This window comes from Gymnoscopelus braueri (assembly GCF_963280865.1).
Source record: "Gymnoscopelus braueri genome assembly, chromosome: 10".
Classification (NCBI taxonomy): Eukaryota; Metazoa; Chordata; class Actinopteri; order Myctophiformes; family Myctophidae; genus Gymnoscopelus; species Gymnoscopelus braueri.
In genome coordinates, this window is record NC_137611.1 from 11,843,451 (window position 1) to 11,866,777 (window position 23,327).

The window sequence follows — 23,327 nt, forward strand, 5'->3', positions numbered from 1 at the left end:
TAAATTAAGCTGCAACATTAAATTAATGCTTCAATAAAGTATGATTTATTATTCTGAAATAGTTCACATTTACTTTTGGTGCTTCAACAATATTTTGTCAAATTTTGAATGCAGAACTTTTACTTTCAAATGAATATGTGGGTATTTCTATTTAGTTTGACTTACTGTAAGTAGATATCTGAGTACTTCTTCCTCCACTGGCATACACCCACCAATTAAAACAGAACATCTTTGTATGTGAGCTGTCATTAATACACAGTGTTGCTGCTGTTGAGAATGATGATACGTTAAATGAATCAATCACTCTGATATCAATCAATCCTTTATTAGGTTCATTTTCGTGGGATATGGGAATAGCAGCAAAGGTTTAGTAATTCAAATGAAATAAAATATGTATAAATTGGGACACACTCATCTCTTGCGAGTACTGTTCATACTGTATATGGTAGCATTGTATGTAATACAATGCTACGCATTTTTCAATATAGAACATTCTACATTATTATTTCCACGAACATCTTTGTCTCCAGGACACTTAGGATATAAAACACCCCTCATTACCATTAACCTATTAGGAGAGAATCATGACAGACACCAAATTACTGTTGATAGTTGGCATTTTAATAGAGATCAAAGCAATAAAAAAAACATAACATAAATACAGTACATGAACAACTGAGCATTTTTTAGTGAATTGAAAGAAGTCTGACTTCTCGTAATAGACTATGCTGCATTGGACAACTCCATCCTATAATACTGGCTACAACGTTGCTCTCAACACGTCTCCTTTTCGCTGCTTTGGACACGACCCTCCAAATATGAAATATGAAAAATACTTTCATATGACAAAATATATCTGTACAGTGTGAAAACACTGAAAAGTAAAACTATGATTTCATTTTCGGGGTTATAAAAAAATAAATCATAAAATGATTAAAAGTATATAAACTCCATCATGACAGCCCTGGAAACATGGCTGCGTATCTTCATGTACGCTGTTCAGTCAAAGCTACAGTGGGTTGGGGGGGCAGTGGTGGAAAGTAACTAAGTACATGTACTCAAGTACTGTGCTTAAGCACAAATTTGATGATTTTTTTTTTACTTTACTGGAGTATTTCCATTATTCGATTCTTTCTTCTACTCCACTACATCTCAGAGGCAAATATTGCACTTTTACTCCACTACAATGAATTGAAAACTTTAGTTACTTGCTTTATAGATTTTGATTATTACTACAAAACATATATTTACCACTTCAGCCCTATTTATACTTTGGCTATTTGAAAGTAGCCGATCTACAAGCTCACAACGCATCGCCATGCGACGCGTTGTGAGCTTGTAGATCTTCTATTCTCAAAGTAACTTGTAAAACCGGACGAGTACTTTAACTTTTGGTACTTTAAGTATATTTTGATGCCAATACTTTTGTACTTTTACTCAAGTACTTTTACTTGTAACAGAGTGTTTCTGCATTGCAGTATTGATACTTTTACCAAGTAAAAAATGCGAGTACTTTTTCCACCACTGGTTAGGGGGGGTATGAAGTGCTATCATAGGTTAGTTTAGACCTTCTATTTACAATTGTGGGCTACTTTAAGGGTAACCGGAATCTATCATTTAAGACAATATCCACAGTAAAGTGAATGAAATGTTAATACACTAGTTCTCAACCTTTTTTAATTTCACGGACCCCCAGCTTGATATGCATTAGGCCAAGACCCCCATTTGATTAAAAAAAAACATCTTATCTCTGCATGGGAACCCAATCTACACCGTAAACTCCTCAGCGTTCATTTGAGTCTGAGAGGGTCCATTTGTACTGTATATCCTCTCAGAGTTACAGACCCATAAGAGTCTATATTTGGTTCTTCTTAACTATCAAAATCATTTAGCTTGGGACCCCCTGGAACCCTCTTCAGGACACATGGGGGTCCCCGGACCCCACATCGAGAACCACTGTGTTAATAAACATGTAATGACCAAACGTGTTACGTCAACAGTGACTATTCTTAAGACTGCACAGACTGATGGCATGGCGTGAGTTTATCTCCTATTCTACAGCTGATAACGGACCCATCAATGACACCGTTGAGTGATCGCACGTTTTGCATCTGTAATTACGATAAAAAGGCCCCCATTATTACAATAAACGTACAGTATGTAGAATAGATTCATATAAACCAAAAAAAACGGCTACTAAAAGCTGACTCGTTCATTTTGAACGGAATAGCAATTATATACAAACTAAATTAACTTAAAGACATAAAGTATATCATGTTTCTTTCCGTAAAATGTCTTTCAAGCATTTTCTTTTTTTTTAAAAGACCTCCAAAGCAATTATATCAAAAATGAAAATAAATACAAAAAACGTCAGTTGCAGGTGTTCTCCAGGAAGGTAGATGAGTGATGATGATCATCATCGTAACACTTACTGAGATGGCGATCCATATCTGAGGTATTGTCCTCACTCTCTTGGCACTTCACTATTCACACACATTTATACACAAAGATCATACTGCTCCGATTAGTGACTCAAAGGGGAAGGTTGGGAGGCGCATGCCTGTACACCAATCAAGCTGTCATCCAGGAATTGACCGCCTCAAACTGACTCCTGAGATCAGCAGTGTTAATTTCGTCGACTAAAACTATGACGAACATCTTTCGTCGACTACCTTTTTTCACTGACGAAAACCAAATCAAAACAAAAACAAAAAACTACGCTATGATGACTAAAACTAAATATATTGACATATATCGACTACAATGTTATGTAGGGACTACTGGAGGAGAGATCAAGTAGAACTAAAAGACAAGTCATTTTGCGGTTGGTTGCGCTCGGGTGTTGCGCTCTGAAAATAGCAGATCTACAAGCTCACAACGCGTCGCCCTGCGACACGTTGTGAGCCTGTAGATCGGCTATTTTCAGCATGCAACCAAGTGTAAAATCAGGCATTACGACGCCATTGAGGCCCGCCAAAATCCTAAAACAACAAGGACTAAAAATAAAACATTTCGGATGACTAAAATATGACTAAAACTAAATAAAAATTGCCGTCAAAATTAACACCTGCTGATCAGGCCCTGTCATTTCTTCTTCCTCTTCGCCCAGCTGATGGCTGATTCATGTTGAGCACAAGGTAGGGGAGAGGGGGGGGGGGCAGTTAAGGGTTAAAAGTGTCTTGCTCAGAGACACATACAAGGGAGCCGGGGTCGAACCGGTGACCGCTACCCACTCTCTGCCCTCAGCTATTACCGTTGTCCCAGAAATGTTAGGGACAACCTATTTATCTCCTGCATCACACGGCAGTACTTCTCAACAGGCTTTCAAACACGCACTTCGCTTCGATATGAAACAGAAACAACGCATAAGGCCACACATGATCAACTTAGCGAAACCAATCTCTTAAGAGGAGTGACATTCAGTGCTTCAGTGGTCCATCTAGGTAAGGCATTATTAGCCCGTCTCTGCTTTCATTCATTTATCTTTTTTAGATTTTTTTTTGGCACACAAGAAGATGGACACGAGCTGACAAACGCACGCACAAACACACACACACCCTCACGCACATACACAGTACACACGTGCTCCATTTATATAGCCCAGGGTCTCACTGTCACACAGTCCTGTAATCATAGCAGCAATGTCCCCAAGGCCCTTTTAGTTGTCATTGTTATTAATGTTCTACATTCCAGTTGTACATTTTGTCAGCAGGGTCAGGTGTCCCTTTAATAATAAAAAAAAGAGGAAAAAAAGAAAAATCAATATCCACAAATTCCTCCGTGTCAGTTCCAAGATGAGGGCGGGACGGTCATGTCCGTCCCTATAAAAGCCCTTGAACGTGACACTACTTTGGCTGCAGTTTCTTGGGCGTTCCCTGCTTCTTGGTCTGCCATAGGTGGCTGGCGATGGTGATGGCGTCCACGCTGGCCGACATGGTCTTGGCCGGGATGATGCTGAACTGTTTCCTGTCCGAGTTGTACTTGTAGAGGCCCTCGATCATCTTCAGCGTGATGCTCTTGGGTCCGATGCCCGCCAGCTTGGTGATCTCCTCCGTCTCGGGGCAGTAGGCGTACACCGACCGGAACTGGCACCCGGCGTCGCGGAACAACACCAGGAAGTTGTTGGCCTCCGACTTCTCCATTTCCTGCGGTAAAGAATAATAGAGTGAAGGGGTGGGGGTGGAATTTGGGTGTCGTTTGGTAAATCAGCTGATCATTATTCAACTTATTCCTCTTATTTTACACATGCATTGACATAAACACACACACGCACACACGCTAGGGCTGTCCTTGTCTAAAGAACTTCTTAGTCAACTGTTATGGGCATTTAATCATTTAATGAATTGACAAATGTGTTTGCTGCATACAATCATCTGGAAGGCAGCCTTTTCAGGTTGGTGAGGTTGAGAATTGAACGTTCTAATATGTTTCATAATGGATACACAACACTACTGGCTATTCAAAATCATAGACTGGCAGAATTAAAGGATTATATCTCAAGGTTACAAGACTTTCAGCATGAAAGAAAAGCATAATAAATGACTAAACAACTAATACATTATTGGTCGTATTGTGTAATCAATTATTTGATCATGAGGGGAGAGCTGTCTAAACACATACACGCACGCGCACACGCACGCGCACGCACACGCACGCACACACACACACACACACACACACACACACACACACACACACACACACGCACACACACACGCACACACACGCACACACACACACGCACACACGCACACGCGCAAACTTACATCAAGTATCTTGTTCTTCTGCCCTTCATTGACCTTGCCAGCCAGACAGCAGTGGGCTAAAGCATTCTGGATGATGTGCTTGTTAGACTTTGCACTCGGCTCCTTGTATAGTTTAGGCCCTGAAGAATGAAGAACCAACAATGGGTTTGCAGTCAGACACGGCGACAATACATGAGACAGGCTGAATCCTTTTGTGACACTGGAATATCCTAACGTCAAAGAATCTCTGACCTGGAGAACTTTGTGTTGCATCATAACAAAAATCTATAACATAATTGTGCCATATTTTAAATCCACTGTCCTTAACCCATTAAAACCGGGAAAGCATCAAGGACACTTTTTAGTGTCCTTGACACTTAAAGGTTTTAAGCAGTGGGTCCTCAGTTACCTGTGTACTCCGTGTTGGAGGGGGTGGATGAAGTGGTGGACTCGTTCTCCCAGTCCTTCTCTCCGTTCCGACTGCCAGCCGATGGGCATGAGGAGAAGCCCTCTGCAGAATCTGGCCTGTGCACACACACACACACACACACACACACACACACACACACACACACACACACACAACACAACCCCACAAAAAAGAACAAACGACACGCACAAAGAACAACAATAAACACGAGAGACACAGACAGTATAGGAATAGAGGCCCCCGGAGCATGCAGGACATGAAGGCACGCACACACACACACACAGACAGTTTACAGGACAAACATGCACACATACACAGACACAAAAAAAAAAAAAGAAGAAAAAAAGGGTCAGACCCAGTGGCACAATTCTCTCAACCCCCGCGCATGTCCTCTCGGATCACGTCACGCACATTTCTGTGACTAAGCAGCGACAAGCATGGACGCAATGGTCAGCCAAGCAAAGCAAATTCCCTAGAACTGTCACCATTATGCCTATGGAGAGACGCAAGCTGTAGTAGTATAGCTACTAGTCTAGAGGCAAACGAAAAGCACTAAGCAACTAAGCAGAGTATAGCATAGAGTAGCTAGCGCAGAGAACCTAGCACAGAGCAGTCTGAGAGTATAGCGTTGCTGTCGGGCAGAAACCTCTTATCTCCATATGAACAAAAAAATATAGGATTTATTTTGGGCAAGGCAACAAATTATGACCAAGGCGTATCGACCTAGAAGGTCTTCATCAGGGTCTGTCCTACCCTGATGAAGACCTTCTAGGTCGATATGTGTTGGTCATAATTTGTTGCCTTGCTCAAAATAAATCCTATATTTTTTCACCAAAGACGGAGTGCCTTGGAATTATTTTCTTTGCAAGTCTGAGGTCCGCACCTTTTTGGAATTAAGCAGTACTTCTTTGATCTGCAAGCTCGAAGCTCGTTTTGAGCTTAAAGATCTGCTACTTTTGCTACTTTTGAATTTAATCCTGAAAAGTAACAGTTTTGGACATATGAGGTTTCCACCCCGACAGAGACGATATTACTGTATGAACTGTATAATACAGAAGATACCAGCTCGAGGGAGCTGGGGCAGAAAGCATAAAGAAACAAAGCCAGGTAGAACTTTAATGCAGAAGCCACAACTAGACGGAATAATATTAACCACTTAAACCCTCAATACTAGGTAAACTTAACCTGAGTTGGCTCTGTACTTGGTCCACTCTTTTTCCCCTCTACACCAAATCAATTTGCAAAAATATATATATAATCTACAAGCTCACAACAAGTCAGGTTTGTAAAGACATTGCAGATCTTTTATTTCTGGTGAATGTTCCCCCAGAATAGGGATGCTAGGGTTCAAGTTGTTTAATCTGTCAAAGGACTTTTGTCAGCACATAGCTGTGATGCAGCCATCACAATGTGTGTTTTTCTTTTAATCACATATTGGTCAGCCTCAAAGAAAATAGATCGGTAAATGAATCAAAGTTCTTTTGCATGAGAGTATACTATATATACTGTATATATATTTACAGTATATATAAATGTAATGGGACCTTTACTTATCCGTTTTCTACGATTCTACGATTTTCGTCCTTACTGTACTAACCTTCCCTTTCGCTCTTTGGGAGGGCTTAGGAAAAACGAGATATGACCAGAAGCTATTTTACTGCCTCTGTGGGTCGCATGCAGAATGGAGGAGAAGAGCCAGACACAGAGAGAAAGTGAGAGAGACAGGAGTCAAACAGGAGCGATGCATAGTAGTATAAGAGCCTGGCATGGGATAGAAAGTGATCATTACAAAACAAGTTGTACAATCTCATTAATCATAAAAAAAACACCACTACTTCTCGGCCTTAAGCCCATGACCCACCAAATTCCAACACACTTTGCTAGTTTGGGATGGCTCAGGGTAGAAGACAAGACAGGGTTAAGCAAACATCACTGGGAATGGTATTTAAGAACAAACATGGGATAGTTCTCATTCTACTGCTCTGCCACCAGAATGTGGAATGCCCTGACACCATCCATTAAAAGATGTGCAACACTTGTTGCACACAGGGAGATAAAAGTCATTTTCCCATCTCTTTTGTACACGTAGTGTTTGTATTTGTTGATGATATGCATCATTGTGTTAATTTTGTATACTATGTTTATGAATTGAATACATAGGACCACAATGGAAACAAGTCCCCAGGACTTTTTTTTGTGTTATCCTTTTAGCTTTAATGTCTTACTGTTACCACGTGCTGTTGAGTGGGAAAGTATTTTAGGAGGCGGCAATAACAAACAAACAAACAATCAAGTGATGTAATATAATCATAGAGGAGTGTGTTAATTATTCTTCACGGTAACTTTCAGGAATTTGACATTACAAGAACAGGGCAACCACCTGATCAGAGCAGCATCATTAGACTGCCTAGGAGATGGCTATCAAAATGTGACGTCCCTGAACGTAAGAGTTAAGCTTCACAGAGCATTTTATACACAGAGTAAGAAGTTTAAGTAAACGCGTTTAGTGAGAAGAAGTCTGGGGCTGTGCTGTGTGTGCACATTTCTTGCAGGCATAATACAGTAAATAGTCTGGCCCTCGTTTTCTCTTGCTGCTAAAAAAAAATCTAGCATATACTGTAAAAACCCTTTTAATTTCTCTGGGCATTAAGAGACCGTATGCTATCTATCTTTACTATATATTTCAGCTTGTTCCCTGGCCTGACTGAGTCAATGTATTCCTTGGGTTAAAGCCAAAATATGGCATAAATGTGTTCACTGCTTTTATTATTAGATGCTACTTGTATCCGTGATCCACTGGCCAAAGGCGAGGTGGAAGGAGGACATTTAAGAGTCATTTGTACTCTGCAGTAAGATGGTGTCACTTGCCGAAAAGGACTGATCTTCAAGCTAACAATGCGTTGCGTTGTGACTGTAGATCAGTCATTTTCGTTGCGCACTAGAGTATTATGTTATGTACACAAGCTTTAGAATTCAGTCAGTGTGAAAGTCAGTCCCTAGGCCTTACCTGGGAGTCCTCCTGTTGTCTGGATGGTTGATGTCATCGCCCAGGTTGAGGGAGGCCAAGGACACACTGGAGACAGAGAACCCTCGGGGACGCACCCCTGCACCAAAACATACAAGGAAGACATCAATGTGTGACTGTCTCACAGCCATATGATGTGCATGTGTGTGTGCGCGTGTGCGTCTGTGTGCGTCTCTGTATGTGTCTCTCTGTGTGTGTGTGTGTGTGTGTGTGTGCGTGTGCGTGTGCATGTGTGTGTGCGTGTGTGTGTGTGTGTGTGTGTGTGTGTGTGTGTGTGTGTGTGTGTGTGTGTGTGTGTGTGTGCGTGTGCGTGTGTGTGCGTGCGTGCGTGTGTGCGTTTTACCTGTCGCTCGCACAGGGGGCTTGGGAGACTCCATGACGTCCCTGTGGATGGATTTGGGGCGTGGCTTCTTCTTGAGGCTCCCGGGTCGGGGTTTGATGACATCATCCATGTCCTCCATCAGCTTGAGTTGCTTCCTCCTCAGATACTCGTTCTTGATGTAGTCTCTCCTCGCCTTCTCGTCGTCCTTCTTCTGCTGCTCTTCCTCTGCTTTCAACCTACAAGGGAAGGCCAAGATTACTATCTACATTACAATTTATTATCTCAAGAACACATTTAGCAGATGCTCTTATCCAGAGTGACAAGTGGGAGATCAGAGTAAATGGCATGAACTCTAGTCAACAAACGACAGTGTAAAATTTACACTGTCGTTTGTTGACTAGAGTTCACACTGTAAATGATCACATATTTGTAGAGTGCAAAGAGAATAATTAAGTGCTATAAAGAAACTAGGACACCAGGTAAACAATGATCTATCTAAATAACATACAGTACTTGACATTGTGCTCAAGCAAACAGTATAGGTCTATCCAAATAAGACCTCTGGATAATACTCAGGCATGCAAACAGCCCCGAGGTGAAAAAGGTGACAACATGTTTTGTTTTGTTTTCGGGTCAGGTGTCACACAATTGCCCTATTTGGATTCAAAACGGCTATTGTAGCTGAAAAGCTACAAGTTTGCATGTCTGAATACTAGTAATACAAAAAGAAGAGTAAATAAAAGAAGCAGCTGCGAGTTGTTTTGTTGTGTAATACTCTACCAAATCTAACAAGGGTGTAAGAAACAGGAAAATGGAAAGGCTCATTTATTTGCTTTTGCTCCAAAAACAATATTTATGTTCAAAATATGTAAATAATTATATATGTTTCAACATAAAAAATACAGTTGAAAATGTGTCATTTTTGTCGAGCGACCCTTGTTGAAAGGGTCGTGCAACGAGGTACAAGTTAGCCGTCAGACACACACACAGACAGACAGACAGCCGAAGGAACAGAAGACAGACAGACAGCCGAAGGAACAGAAGACAGACAGCTATAGACTGACTGACCGTGCGGCCTCCTTATTCTGCTCCTGGTCAGCCTCCTGCTGCTGCTTCCTCTCCTGGTTCTCCTTCTCTCTCCTCAGCCTCTTCTCCAGCAGAGCTGCTTTCTTAGCCGCCAGTTCCTCCTCTCCCTTCCCGTCGTCCTGGAGGGAGGAGAACAAACACATCCACATAGGTCAGATTATCCCACAAGGTTTAATCACCTGTTTTATCGCTGTATTAGGGCTACTATCTACATTATCTACATTCCCTGGGACAAATGAGGTACGTATTGTATAGTCCCGATCTTATCAGCGATATTGGCTATATTGGCTATATTGGCTATATTGGCTGTATATATTGTCCATTTGTGAAAAGAAAACTTGTTTTTACAGAACGTGTTGCAAAAAAGATACTTGGTATTTGTGTTGTTTTTCATTAATCATTGGTGATACAATTGTCAGTTAAGTTACTGTTTCAGTGCACTGAGGGTCATTTTGGACAATACAGTTTATTGTTAAACTGTAAAATATCCTGCCTCGATAAGTACATACTTTGTCACAAATGTTTGAGAATATCAGCTGAAATATCGATATAATTTTTACTCCCTAATATCATATCATATCAGTATCAGAATCGGCCCCCAAAATCCAGTATCGGTCCGGTCGGGCTCTACAAGATTCAGGCCCAAATTAGGCTGAGGGAAAACATGGCAAATACTGTAGCAGCATTATGTGACCCATTTCAACAGAAAATCTTCATTTTACAGCAATGTTTTAGGAATGCAGAACATATTCAGTTCACATGTAGGTTACAGTGGCACTCTAATGCCTGATTAGACTTGGTTGCTCGCCATGTCGCACACTTCGCAAATTGCAGATCCTCAAGCTCACAACGTGTCGCCTGCAGATCCTCAAGCTCACAACGTGTCGCTAGCAGATCTACAAGCTCACAATGGATCGCATGGCGACACGTTGTGAGCTTGTAAATCAGGTACACACCAGCATAAAGGTCCTTACACACCGGGGCGTTTTTTTCATGCGAATAATACGTTTTTTTAAAAACCTTATAAAGTCAATGCAAGCGTACATGGAGCGAAAAAGCGAAGCGAAAAAGCGTCTTTTAATTATTCAGAACGAGTCCGAATTTTGCGTATATTCGCATATTCGCCGGTGTGTAACCGCCTTAACACTACAGTAGATACATTGCACCAACACAGCTCTGTCATCCCCATTACTGAATGAAGCAGTTCACTTAATAATGAAAAGTGATGCTGAGCTCAGTAACATTCTCCCCAAGAATAGGTCATCCCATCCTTTTGGCCTGCATGGATACACACACTGATGCTATCTACTGTACTGTATGATCAGCTCATGGTTCAGTAGACGCAGTTCTGCACGTCATGTGTGCCAAGCATGCACAGTAAGATCAGCCTTCTGTTGCTGCCTGCAACCCTATTAGCTACAGATCCATGCATGTAAGCTATATTGACTGTATTATTAATGAGCACTTAATGTATTTTTGTTAAATTGTGATCGAATTTGCAGTTGCTCCACTGATCTGCTTTGTGTGTTAATTTGGTCCAATTTGGGATCTCTCAGCCTGAGTTAACAGCACAAAAAAAACACCATCTGGCAGACTGCAGACTAGTATGGATCAAAGGCTGTATGGAGGGGAAATAATGAAATATGGCGATACAGAAAGTACAGTAGCCCACAGGGGACTGATACAGTAGAAAAGCTGCAAGTTAGGCATGTATTTGACAATGATTTATTGCGGTAAAGTCCTGCATGCAGTACATTTGACATTTAAGTCCAAACTCTAGAGTAAAAAAAAGTATTTTTGATCAAATATACTGATCTTTTTTAGTTGACCCTAATGACACTGTATGTTTGTCCTGCTGTACTGTATGTCTGTACAGTATGTCACGCTATCTGCAAACAGCCACCTTGGGCTGAAACACAGCCATGCACACATCTACGTTGCCTTATTTTATACACGATATGTAATATGTTATAATATGAATATTTTGGTTGATCATTTATGTTATGGTGATTAACACAGGACAGTGAGTGAGGCAGGTAAGTGAGGGCAGACAGGAGGAATGACCAGTAACAGAGGTGATGTTGAGACAGGACTCAAACCAAATATGTTGCCATTATAAGCATTTTGTAGCAGTGGTGGAAAAAGTACTCACATATTTGACTTAAGTAAAAGTTCGGAATTAAAAATGTACTTGAGTAAAAGTACAAAAGTATTGGTATCAAAATGTACTTAACCCTTTAAAGGTCACCCCAAGAAAAAAGCATTGGAAAAATTATTTCTTTGCATTTTTTATTTATTTGGGGCAATAGTAACAACTATCAATTATAATTTCTTTAACAGACCCAACAGTTTTCCAAATATAGGCCTCTACCAAACGGTTGAGATGTCACTTTATGGTAATGGTAAAAGTTTCATGCATATACATTGATTTATATGCATTCACTGAGAAATATGTCTCCCATTATGTTCCCAGTCTCTTCTGCTTGTGAGAGTTGATCAGCATCATCTGTTTGGTCATCTTCTTCATCACACAGATCATCAAAATAGTCCATTTTTTATTTCAGCACCACTAACCTTTACCATTAAATGACAATTCAACCATTTGGTTGAGCATGTTTTTTTAGATAGGAATAAAATCATACTAATACATAAATATAATGAAATAACATTATATGTATTATATTAACAACACTGAATTAGCAAAAGCCCTATTTATCCATAGCAAATAGTACATTTTAATTACTTTAGTTTAGCTTCACTACTTACCATAAAGTGACAAACAACCCGTTTGGTAGAGCATGTTTTCAGAAAATTATTAGACCATTATTAGATTTTTTTTTATTGTATCAAGCTACATAATCAGGTTCAGTAACACCTCTGAGATGATAATATGACAAAAAAAAAATCTTACCTCTGAAATTTCAACCAAAAAAATCCCACCTTTCAGGAGTGGATTAATTGATTTTCACTTCCTAAAAAGTGGCTACCTGAGAATCCATGTGACTGGGAAACAGTGACATCTGGTGGACCTTTTTTTGCCATAACATACCTCAACCAAATGGTAGAAAGGGCTCAATCAGGTTGAGTTAAGTTCAGCAATGTTGTCAATGAGAAATAGTGACTTAAAATGTGCTCTACCAATTGGTTGAGCAGACTGTTAAAGGGTTAAAGTACCAAAAGTAAAAGTACTCATTATGCAGAATGTCCCATTTCACAATATTGTACAACTTAACTGAGAATAGCAGATCTACAAGCTCACAATATTGTGAGTTTGTAGATCGGCTATTTTCAAATGGCCGAAATGTATATAGGGCTGAAGTGGTTAATGTATGTTTTGTAATAATAATCAAAATCTGCAAAGTAACTACTAACTAGTAACTAAGTAAAAAGTAAAAGTATAATCTTTGCCTCTGAGATGTAGTGGTAAAGTAAAAGTATAGAAAATTGGAAATACTCCAGTAAAGTAAAAAATACCTCAAAATTGTACTTAAATACAGTGCTTGAGTAAATGTAATTAGTTACTTTACACCCAGCCCCTGATAGTCCTATTCTGTAGCTCTAAACGTACCTTGAAGAAGAACCCACAGCACATCTTCTGGTCCTCTGCGCCGGTTTCTCCATCTCCTGCCGCAGACAGCGGCACCTCCACCAGCAGGTCCTTCTTGCCCTGGTGGTAGTCTTCTCCACGGGCGCCGTGACCGTCCGCCGTCTGCTTCGCCCGACCGCCGCCGCCGCCGCGGCCCCACTGGCCGTCAGACCCCCCGGGCTGACATAGTACCTCTGATAATGACCTCTTCAACTGCTCCGTCTCTCTCCTCCTCTCCTCCGTTGACTCCTCCCCCTCGCCTGTGGTTGGTTCTTTGTCACTGGTGGCGGCTGGAGGAGAGCCGGAACTCTTCCCCGCCGCCACTGTCTCGTCCTTCTCCTTTCCTTGGCCGTCCTTGGCCTGTTGGTTCTGGCTCTGGCTCTGGCTCGGCCCGGGCCTATAGGGACGTCATGAAAAGTTTAGTTGATGAATTGACCGGGAACGCATCTGTGTAACCACTTTAACCATTATTTTATACTTTGGCTACTCAAAAATAGCAGATATACAAGCTTATATGCCGCGCTATAAGCTTGTAGATCTGCTATTTTTGAACAATCGTGAACATTTGTGCAAATCTTTGAATATATACAGTACAGTATATCTTTTAAAGAGGTGGTGCCATGTTTTTGCACTTTTTCTGTTTTTCATGTGTCTATGAGGTTGATAGAACTTCATTAAGCCCCCCGGTGGTGTTTTTATGGTGTTTTATGTCTTCTCTGACTATTTGGAGTTTCTTCCTGGAGGCTTGAAACCTTGAGGGTCAAACGTGCCAATAGAGAAACAGCGCTTTAGTGACATCACAAAGCCAAACCCTCCCCCTCATTATCATAACACAACAGGTGTGGGCATGAGGAGGAGGAGGGACTAGGACAGGTGGGTGGTGCTAAGGTGGTGGAGGAGGTGCTAAGGTGAGAACCAGGTATACTTAATGAACTGGAGGCGTGTCCACATAAAAACAACATTTTAACACTTACTGTACACTCTTTTTTTTTTGAAAAAAATCCTTACATAATAATAATACGTTATGATCAGGTTTTAGGGTTGAAAAATATCATGGCACCCCATCTTTAAAGCGAACATTTCTTTGCTTCTGGGGGTCCCTGGAACAACATATTTTGAGATGGGCGTCCGCGGGGCCAAATACATATCATTTTGGGGGCCCTTGACATGAAAAAGTTTGAGAACCACTGATTATAGCAAATGAACTGTTAGGATTTAGAAGACTTTTGTAGAATCCTCCAGAAGTAACGATTTGAGTTACAAATGTTCACTTTAAAATATATATATTCAAAGATTTGCACAAATGGTCATGTTTTTTTTTTTATGCAGATCTACAGTACAAGCTCATAACGCGGCACTTTGAGCTTGTAGATCTGCAATTTTTTAATAGCCAAAGTATAAGATTATGGTTAACCCATTAAGACCTGGAACTGTGTCATTTTTACATTTGAGCTAAAAAGTATTATTTTACACTTTGGGCTATTCAAAAATAGCAGATATACAAGCTCATAGCGCGGCACCGAGTGCCGCGCTACGAGCTTGTAGATCTGCTATTTTTGAAAAATCGTGAAAATGTGTGCAAATCTTTGAATATATATATTTTTAAAGCGAACATTTTTAACTCAAATCTTTGCTTCTGGGTGTCCCTGGGACAAGATATTTTGACTGGGGTCTGCGGCCAAATACATATAATTTTGGGGGTTCTTGACATGAAAAAGATTGAGCACCACTTATATAGAAACATAAGTTTTTCAGAAAACTGTTGGGATTTAGGAGACATGTAGAATCGGCTTCAGGTCTCAATGGGTTAAAGTGGTTACACAGATGCATTGTATTGTCATACAATGATTGCGATTAAATATAACATGACCAGCTGTTTTTATACAGATAAATGAAAGTGTTTCTAACGATTATGCAAAATAATTGTGATTTGCTCAAAAATAAATGCGATCGGGCGATTATGTAAGAGTATGTGACATGTTGTATGGGCCTACCCGGGATACTCGTCGTGGCCCAGGTAGGCGAAGGAGCTGGTCTGGTTCTGGCTGGGGGAGCAGCGCCTCAGCCTGGGCAGGCTGTCCACCGAGCAAGGGGTGTTGAGCATGCGGCTGAAGGGCGTGACCTTCAGGTCGTTGGGCCGCGGGGTCCGCGGGGTCCTGGCGTGGAAGGAGGCCGGCCGCCGCTTGATGCCGCCGGGCGAGCGGTGGGGAGTGCGGGGCGAGCCGGAGGAGGAGAGGATGGGAGACAGCGAGCCCACGGAGCCCCGACCCGCCACGCTGCTGCTGCGCAGCTCCCTGAGCTGCCTGTAGGGGAAGACTCAGGATGATGAATTCAACCGTATAAAAGTGACCTGCTTTAATTCATTAAGACGGGTGAAACCGCCCCTATATGTGAGGTTTGGACATCGACATTCGCTGCACTGTGATTGGCCACCATTGTACCCCCCCACCCATTGCACCCCCCCAACCCTGCGCTGTGATTGGCCACCATTGTACCCCCCTAACCCTGCACCGTGATTGGCCAATCACAGTCTATTCAGGACTGTGATTGGCTAGTGAAACATGACACATGTGCATAGCCCTATAAATAGGACTATGCACTTTTTTAAGTTAGGGGTGTACAATGGTTGGTCCACAATATTACTTTTCTTTAAGTGAACTTCCATCACTGTGATGACCACTGTGACCACACCGCCCACTTCACACTGGGTGTGATTTTTGGGCGGTGAAACCGCCCCTATATGTGAGGTTTGGGATTTGCACCCCCCCAACCCTGCGATGTGATTGGCCACCAGTGTACCCCCCTAACCCTGCACCGTGATTGGCCAATCACAGTCTATTCAGGACTGTGATTGGCTAGTGAAACATGACAATTGTGCATAGCCCTATAAATAGGACTATGCACTTAAAAAAACCACATTTATGGTGGGGTGTTGGTTCACAATATTACTTTTCTTTAAGTGAACTTCCATCACTGTGATGACCACTGTGATCACACCGCCCACTTCACACTGGGTGTGATTTTTTTTATTTCTTTGGCTATTCAAAAACAGCAGATCTACAAGCTCATAGAGCTGCTAATTTAGAAAAATCTTTTGCAAATCTTTGAATATATATATTTTTTTAAAGCCAATATTTTTGACTCAAATCTTTGCTTCTGGGGTGGTCCCTGGAACAAAACATTTTGAGATGGGGGTCCACGTCTTAATGGGTTAATTGTTTAGTTGTTTAGATCAGTGTTTCTCAAACTCTTTTCATGTCAAAATGATATGTATTTGGCCACGGACCCCCATCTGAAATTACTTTGTGTCCCAGAAGAGAAGATGTATCAGATGTACAAGATGTGTGTTTAAAAACAAGAAAATAGCCAAAGTATAAAAGATGGATAAAGTTGTGGGATGCTATATAAACAAATTTAGCTGGGGACCCCCTGGAACCTCCCCAAGGACCCCTGGGGGGTCCCCGGACCACACTTTGTGAGAACCACTGGTTTAGATCAGCGGTTCTCAACATGGGGTCCCTCCCGGGACCACCGTGTCAACAGTAGCTAAAAGAAAGAGTACCTGTGTGGTGAGGGAGCAGGAGGAGGGATGACCCAGGACTGCTGCTGGTGCTGGTCAACTCTCATGGCCATGATCTTCTCCTGCTGTGAGGCCAGTCTCTGCATCTCTGTCTGCAGGAAGCCCAGAGACGTGTTCAACCTCTCTATGGAGCGTGTGTACTCTGTGAGGTCCACCTCGCCTGGAGTCATACCTGCACACAACCCACATCAGTTGATTAGTCAGCAGTGGTGGAAAAAGTTCATTTTTTAAATTAAGTATAAGTATCAATACTGCAATGTAGAAATACTCTGTTACAAGTAAAAGTCCGGAATTCAAAATTTACTTCAGTAGAAGTACAAAAGTATTGGTATCAAAATGTACTTAAAGTACCAAAAGTAGAAAGTACTCATTATGCAGAATGTCCAATTTCACAAGTTTTCAAATGTGTAAAACTCTTTTGAAAATAGCCGATCTACAAACTCACGCGTCGCAACCCGATGCATTGTGAGCTTGTACATCAGCAATTTTCAAATGGTCGAAATGTAGGGTCGAAGTGGTTAATGTATGTTTTGTAATAATAATCAAGATCTACAAAGTAACTAGTAACTAAAGTTATCAAATAATTGCAATGGAGTAAAAGTACAATATTTGCCTCTGAGATGTAGTGGAGTAGAAGTAAAAGTACTGAAAATTGGAAATACTCCAGTAAAGTAAAAAAAGAACTCAAAATTGTACTTAATAAGTACAGTACTTGAGTAAATGTACTTCGTTACTTTCCACCACTGCATTTGAGAAACACTGCTCTGGAGGATAGAGCACTTATAGATAAATACAAATGTCTATTCAGTTCAGTTCTATTCTATTCTCTTGTAAGTCACCTACCTCCACCGTCCTCACAGGGGGATTTGGGAGCTGCACCATCTGGTTTGCACCTCTCTGCCCGTGCCAGGCTGCCCTCGCCGCCATCCATGGAGGGGGTGAGGGCGTGCGGGGAGGAGGGCTCTTCTGCTGCCCCCTGCTGGCTGGGGCTGACGGGAGGGGTCACACCTTTCCTCCTCACCACGTTGAGGAAAGCCGTTCTCCCCATCTTCTGCCGGTGGCGAGTGAAGGCTGCTTCCACCTGGGAGGTACAAAGAGATGGCATTCATGTCGTCAGCTGTAATAATAATATATTCCATCCATTCATCTAGGGCTGCATGTTTTTTTCGGGGGAAGTTTTTTGGAATAATAATTAGCGATGAATTGAATTACCTCTAATTCAATTAATCAAGTTTTTTGGGGTGCATTTCTTTTTTTTTTATGTATATCAAAACTTTGAATAGATTTTTTATAATCAACTATATTGATTAGTCTGATTAAAATGTAGGCTACATTATTAGTTGTACAACGACGCATGAGTTTGTTTTTGTTCAAAATATTTTATTAAAAAAAATATTTATTTATTATTAATTAAATGGATTAGTTCAATGAACTGTTTCACTCCTAGGATCCTTCCATCCATCTACTCATCCCTCCATCCCTCCCCACTTGCCTTCTTCTTCTGGGCTTCGATGGCCCTGCGTTTCTCCTCCAGCTTCATCTTCAGGTGGACCATCTCAGAGGCCAGCAGGTGGGACGGGTCTCTGGGGGAGGGCGTGGCTGGAGAAGGAGATGTGATTGGCAGTGGAGGACCAGAGACCTGGAGGGAGGTGGTTGGGGTGACATTAGTCTCACGTAGCCAGACAACTATTCCACAATCTCCGAATGCTACAGTATATAGAGTCTGGAACTACACCTCCAAGAGTGGAAGCTTGCACTTCCGTTCACAAAAATATATTTTAAAATATCTTTACATTATATTTTTTAATTTCCATTTCTGCTCAGCATCAAGCTAAATATACTTAGATGATTTTGATTTATATTAGGATACATTTGCGCGACTCTAAAGACGAAACGGAAGTGGGGAGGAGGCTTCACATCCGCTTTATATTTTAATCATGATCAGAGCTTCTGGGTCCCAGACTGTATGACAGGAAACATTTGAAAATTGTGGGAGGCAACAGTCTGGCCATGCGAGACTAGGGTGACATTAAAGCTCAAAATGGAATCACGTGCATCTCAGGGTCCATGTGAGAACGGTGTGGCTCCAGTGTGACTTTCAGACTTCATGTGACCAAGTCTATGACTGTCGTTCCCAAACTTTTTCATGCCAAGGACCCCCGAATTGACACATATTGATATTAGCCCACGGACCCCCATTTGAAAAGATATGCCAGGGACCCCCATAAGAGATTTTGGGACCCCAATCTACACTGTAGTATCAATCTGTGTTAATTTATAACTCTGAGAGTGTACAAATGGAATCATATGACCAGGTCCATTTGGTTCCATTTGTACACTTTCAGAGTTACAGACCCATAAAGGTCCATCGATTTTGTTATCAATCATTTGGCAGGGGACCCCCTGGAACCCCTTCAAGGACCCCTGGGGAAATTCAATCTGGAGTCGATAATAATAATATACTTGATTTTGTGTAGCACTTTTTGAAACAAGGTTACAAGTATGACAGAAGGCAGCTACATGCTCCAAATTAATCCATCCAACCTCAGAACATTTTTCCTATCACTCATCCACCAAAAGGTCCTCATTGATAAGACACCTTCATACTAATTTTACTACCAAACAAACTGAGGTGATTCCCCTCCCCCGCTCATTAATCTGATGGAATTAATCACAGCTGTGTAGCTCGCTCTGTCCTTGGAGCAAGTTTGTTGTGGATATTTTCATACCTGGATATCGGACCTTTGGATATTTTGTCATGGAGGTAGGATGTGTTGCTATTATTGACACCTCGGCTAAATTTAATTATTTTTTGCAAATCTTTGAATATATATATTTTTAAAGCAAACATTTGTAACTCAAATCTTTGCTTCTGGGGATTCTACAAATGTCTTCTAAATTTTGGAAAAAAAAACGTACTATAATATCAGTGGTTCTCAAACTTTTTCATGTCAAGGACCACCCAAAACGATGTACTTGGCCGTGGACCCCCATCTCAAAATATGTTGTTCCAGGGACCCCCAGAAGTTGTAACATGAGTTAAAAATGTTCGCTTGAAAAAATATATATTCAAAGATTCAAATTTTCACGATAAAAAAAAAAGCAGATCTACAAGTTCATTGCGCAGCACTCAGTGCCACCCTATGAGCTTCTAAATCTGCTATTTTTGAATAGCCAAAGAAATCTTAAAATGACACCGATGCGTTCCCCAGTCTTAATGGGTTAATAGGGACATGAGTGGGTTACCAACCTCGGGTGACATGGCTCTGTTGCGGTGGTGTGTGTACGGCACGTTGAGTTCAGAGCTCTCCGGCGTGGTTCCTCCGCTGCTCCGACCCTCCAGCTTCCGGAACTTCTGCTCGGCGAAGCTGGTCATCCGCACCAGGGCGCTCGCCGCCCCGGAGCCCCCCGAGGACGAGGCGGGGCTGGCCGACTGCGATCTGGGCAGCATGGGCACCGACCCGGGGCAGGGGCTGCTCCTCTCGCCTAGAGCTGGCACCGTACAGGGACATTTCAGTTGATGATTGTCATACGAATAATTGCGATTTAATGATTTAATTGTGTTTTTTGGCAGTGGTGTAAAGTAACTAAGTATATTTACTCAAGTACTGTACTTAAGTACAATTTTGAGGTATACTTTTACTTTACTACTAGTGGATTATTTCCAATTTTCAATACTTTTTACTTCTACTCCGCTACATCTACAGAGGCAAATATTGTACTTTTATTCCACTACAATTATTTGAAAACTTGAGTTACTAGTTACTTTGCATATAAAACATATTATATTATAAAACATACATTAACCAGTAACCACTTTAGCCCTGTTTTATTTATAGGCTATTTGAAAATAGCAGATCTACAAGCTCACAACGCGTCGCATCGCGACGCTTTGTGAGCTTGTAGGTCTGCTATTTTCAAACATTTTAGTACTTTCACTTTTGGTACTTTAAGTATATTTTGATGCCAATGCTTTTGTACTTTTACTCAAGTAACATTTCGAACACAGGCCTTTTACTTGTAACAGAGTATTTCTACATTGTGGTAGTGCTACTTTTACTTAAGTAAAATATCTGAGTACTTCTTCCACCACTGTTTTTTTTTGGCATTGAACAATGAAACATATAAATGACAATTACATTTCTGATCACCATTTAGGCTTTGTTATCAAAGATGGCAGAGGGCAGATATGACAAATAACTTAAATATACAAAGAAATGACCGATAATCAAAATAAATAATGTACTATGGCCAAAACATGCAAAATCCTTCATAATTCTATACTGGTGTTATACAGCGGAAAGGAAACCATTCTAATGATTATGCAAAAATAATTGTGATTAGCTCAAAATAACTGCAATCAGGCACTGTAATAATTATGAATAATTATGTAAATATGCAATAATTGCGAAAGGCCCATATGCTCTCACCCTCATCCCCCCTCTCCCTCCCGGGGTTGGCGTCTCCCCTCCCGGGTCGCTCCGTCTCCTCCGCCCTGTCCGGTATGGGACAGGACCTGGTGGTCATGGCCTCACAGTCGGGGTCTATGTCGGAATAGTCTCTCAGAGAGGACGAGTCCTCACCATCCAGGCTCTGGATGTCCTCCGTCCTCACGTGGATGCCCGTGTCCACCTCCTCCGTGGAGGCCGAGTTGGGGTCGTGGTCGTCCAGCCGCCCGGCCTTGGCCGCGGCCGAACCCGGGTCGTCGTCGGCGTCTCCTCCGCCTGGGGCGCCCCGGGCCCCCGGGGGGTCGTGGTGGTCGCCGTGGTCGTCTGTCGTTGGGGGTTCTGCTCCGTGATGGAGGAAGAAGCAGCTGTCGTCGCCCCCCAGGCCCAGGCTGGCGTGCGGCCGCTCCGTGTCGTGGATGATCTTCAGGGCCTCCTCGATGCTCGGGGGGGTCGACGGGCTGGCGTGACCGCTGTGGTTGACGCTGTGGTCGGCGCCGCTGGGGTGGTGGTTGCTGTCTGGGAGGACTCCATTGGGGTACCTGCAGGAGAGAGATGTGGATGAAAGAACTGTTGTGAACTCTTAAGTTCTTTTTAGTCCATTAAGACCGGGAACGCATCTGTGTCATTTTAAGATTTCTTTGGGCTATAAAAGAAAAATCATGAACATTTGTGCAGATTTTTTAATACATATCTTTTTAAAGGGAACATTTTTGACTCAAATCTTTGCTTCATGGGGGTCCCTCCCTGGAACTAAATATTTTGAGATGGGGGTCCCCGGCCAAATAAATAACATTTTGGGTGGTCCTTGACATGAAAAAGTTTGAGCTCCACTGATATACAGCAACATACGTTTTTCAGAAAACCTTTAGGATTTAGAAGATTTGAGCTACAAACGTTTGCTTTAAAAGAAATATATATATATTCAAAGATTTGCACAACTTTTAACGATTTTTCAAAAATAGCAGATCTACAAACTCGTAGCGCAATGAGCTTGTATATCTGCTATTTTTGAATAGCCAAAGAAATCAAATAAATTACACAGATTCTTTCCCCGGTCTAAATGGGTTAAAAATTTATAAATCAATGAAAGGCTGCTGCCCTTTATTGATTGTTTTCCCTTTTCTTCCCCTGTGTCTTGTCCCTCTGTATGTTGTTATATGGTGCAGTGTGTTTCTCCATCAATTAGGAGCGGTCAACACACCATCTGCTTCTGCGGAGGCAATTCCCCTCTGGTCAACATCTCCGGTCTGCTCACCTTTTCCTGTTTTTGTAATGTTGTCATTTCTGTTTATATTGGCCACACTGAACAATGAATGGCAGCGTTTGGCTGACAATACCGACAGCTTGTTGCTTCCCTTATTCCTAGACATATTATCTGCAGGGTTGTAAACATTCAAATAAAGGATATTAATATCTAATGTTGTGAATCGAAATCCGAGAACGATTTAGGGTGATACAGTATAAAACAGACAGACAGTGGTTCTCAAAGTGGAGTACGGGGACCCCCTCAGGGGTCCTCGGGTGGGTTCCAGGGGGTCCCCAGCAGAATTAGTTAAAGACGGGGTGCCGTGATTTTCAGTGATTCCCCCCCCCCCTAGAACATAATCATCAGGTATTATGGTTATACTAGGAGGAAGATTTTTTTCAAAAAAGTGTACAGAAATTGTTAAAATTATGTTTTTATGTGGACACGCCTCCAGTTCATTAAGTATACCTGGTTCTCACCTTAGCACCTCCTCCAACACCTTAGCACCACCCACCTGCCCTAGTCCCTCCTCCTCCTCATGCCCACACCTGTTGTGTTATGATAATGAGGGGGAGGGTATGTTTTTACTATGTCACTAAAGCGCTGTTTCTCTATTAGCACGTTTGACCCTCAAGGTTTTAGCCTCCAGGTAGAAACTCAAAATAGTCAGAGAAGACATAAAACACCATAAAAACACCACCAGGGGGCTTAATGAAGTTCTATCAACCTCATAGACACATGAAAAACAGAAAAAGTGCAAAACCATGGCACCACCTCTTTAATATAGCGTCACAATCATTTTGACCACTTTATCTAGATTTTACACGTTGGCTATTCAAAAATAGCAGATATACAAGCT

At 41.8% G+C, this 23,327-nt stretch overlaps 1 protein-coding gene across 4 annotated transcripts in view; it reads right to left on the minus strand.

Annotated features, from left to right (window-relative positions):
- Window positions 1-605: 605 nt before the first annotated feature.
- Window positions 606-23,327, minus strand: part of camsap2b (calmodulin regulated spectrin-associated protein family, member 2b) — a 73,081-nt gene continuing 50,359 nt past the window's right edge. For all 4 annotated transcript variants that reach the window (XM_080439011.1, XM_080439009.1, XM_080439010.1 and 1 more), the window contains 13 exons: window positions 21,205-21,761; window positions 20,025-20,266; window positions 18,267-18,413; window positions 17,618-17,855; window positions 16,757-16,946; window positions 15,189-15,497; window positions 13,177-13,591; window positions 9,591-9,727; window positions 8,544-8,758; window positions 8,183-8,279; window positions 5,155-5,270; window positions 4,767-4,885; window positions 606-4,145 (listed from right to left, as the gene is read on the minus strand). In XM_080439011.1, coding sequence (XP_080295137.1) covers window positions 3,846-4,145; window positions 4,767-4,885; window positions 5,155-5,270; window positions 8,183-8,279; window positions 8,544-8,758; window positions 9,591-9,727; window positions 13,177-13,591; window positions 15,189-15,497; window positions 16,757-16,946; window positions 17,618-17,855; window positions 18,267-18,413; window positions 20,025-20,266; window positions 21,205-21,761 — 3,082 coding nt within the window. In that variant the 3' untranslated portion in view covers window positions 606-3,845. The remainder of the gene's footprint in view (window positions 4,146-4,766; window positions 4,886-5,154; window positions 5,271-8,182; window positions 8,280-8,543; window positions 8,759-9,590; window positions 9,728-13,176; window positions 13,592-15,188; window positions 15,498-16,756; window positions 16,947-17,617; window positions 17,856-18,266; window positions 18,414-20,024; window positions 20,267-21,204; window positions 21,762-23,327) is intronic.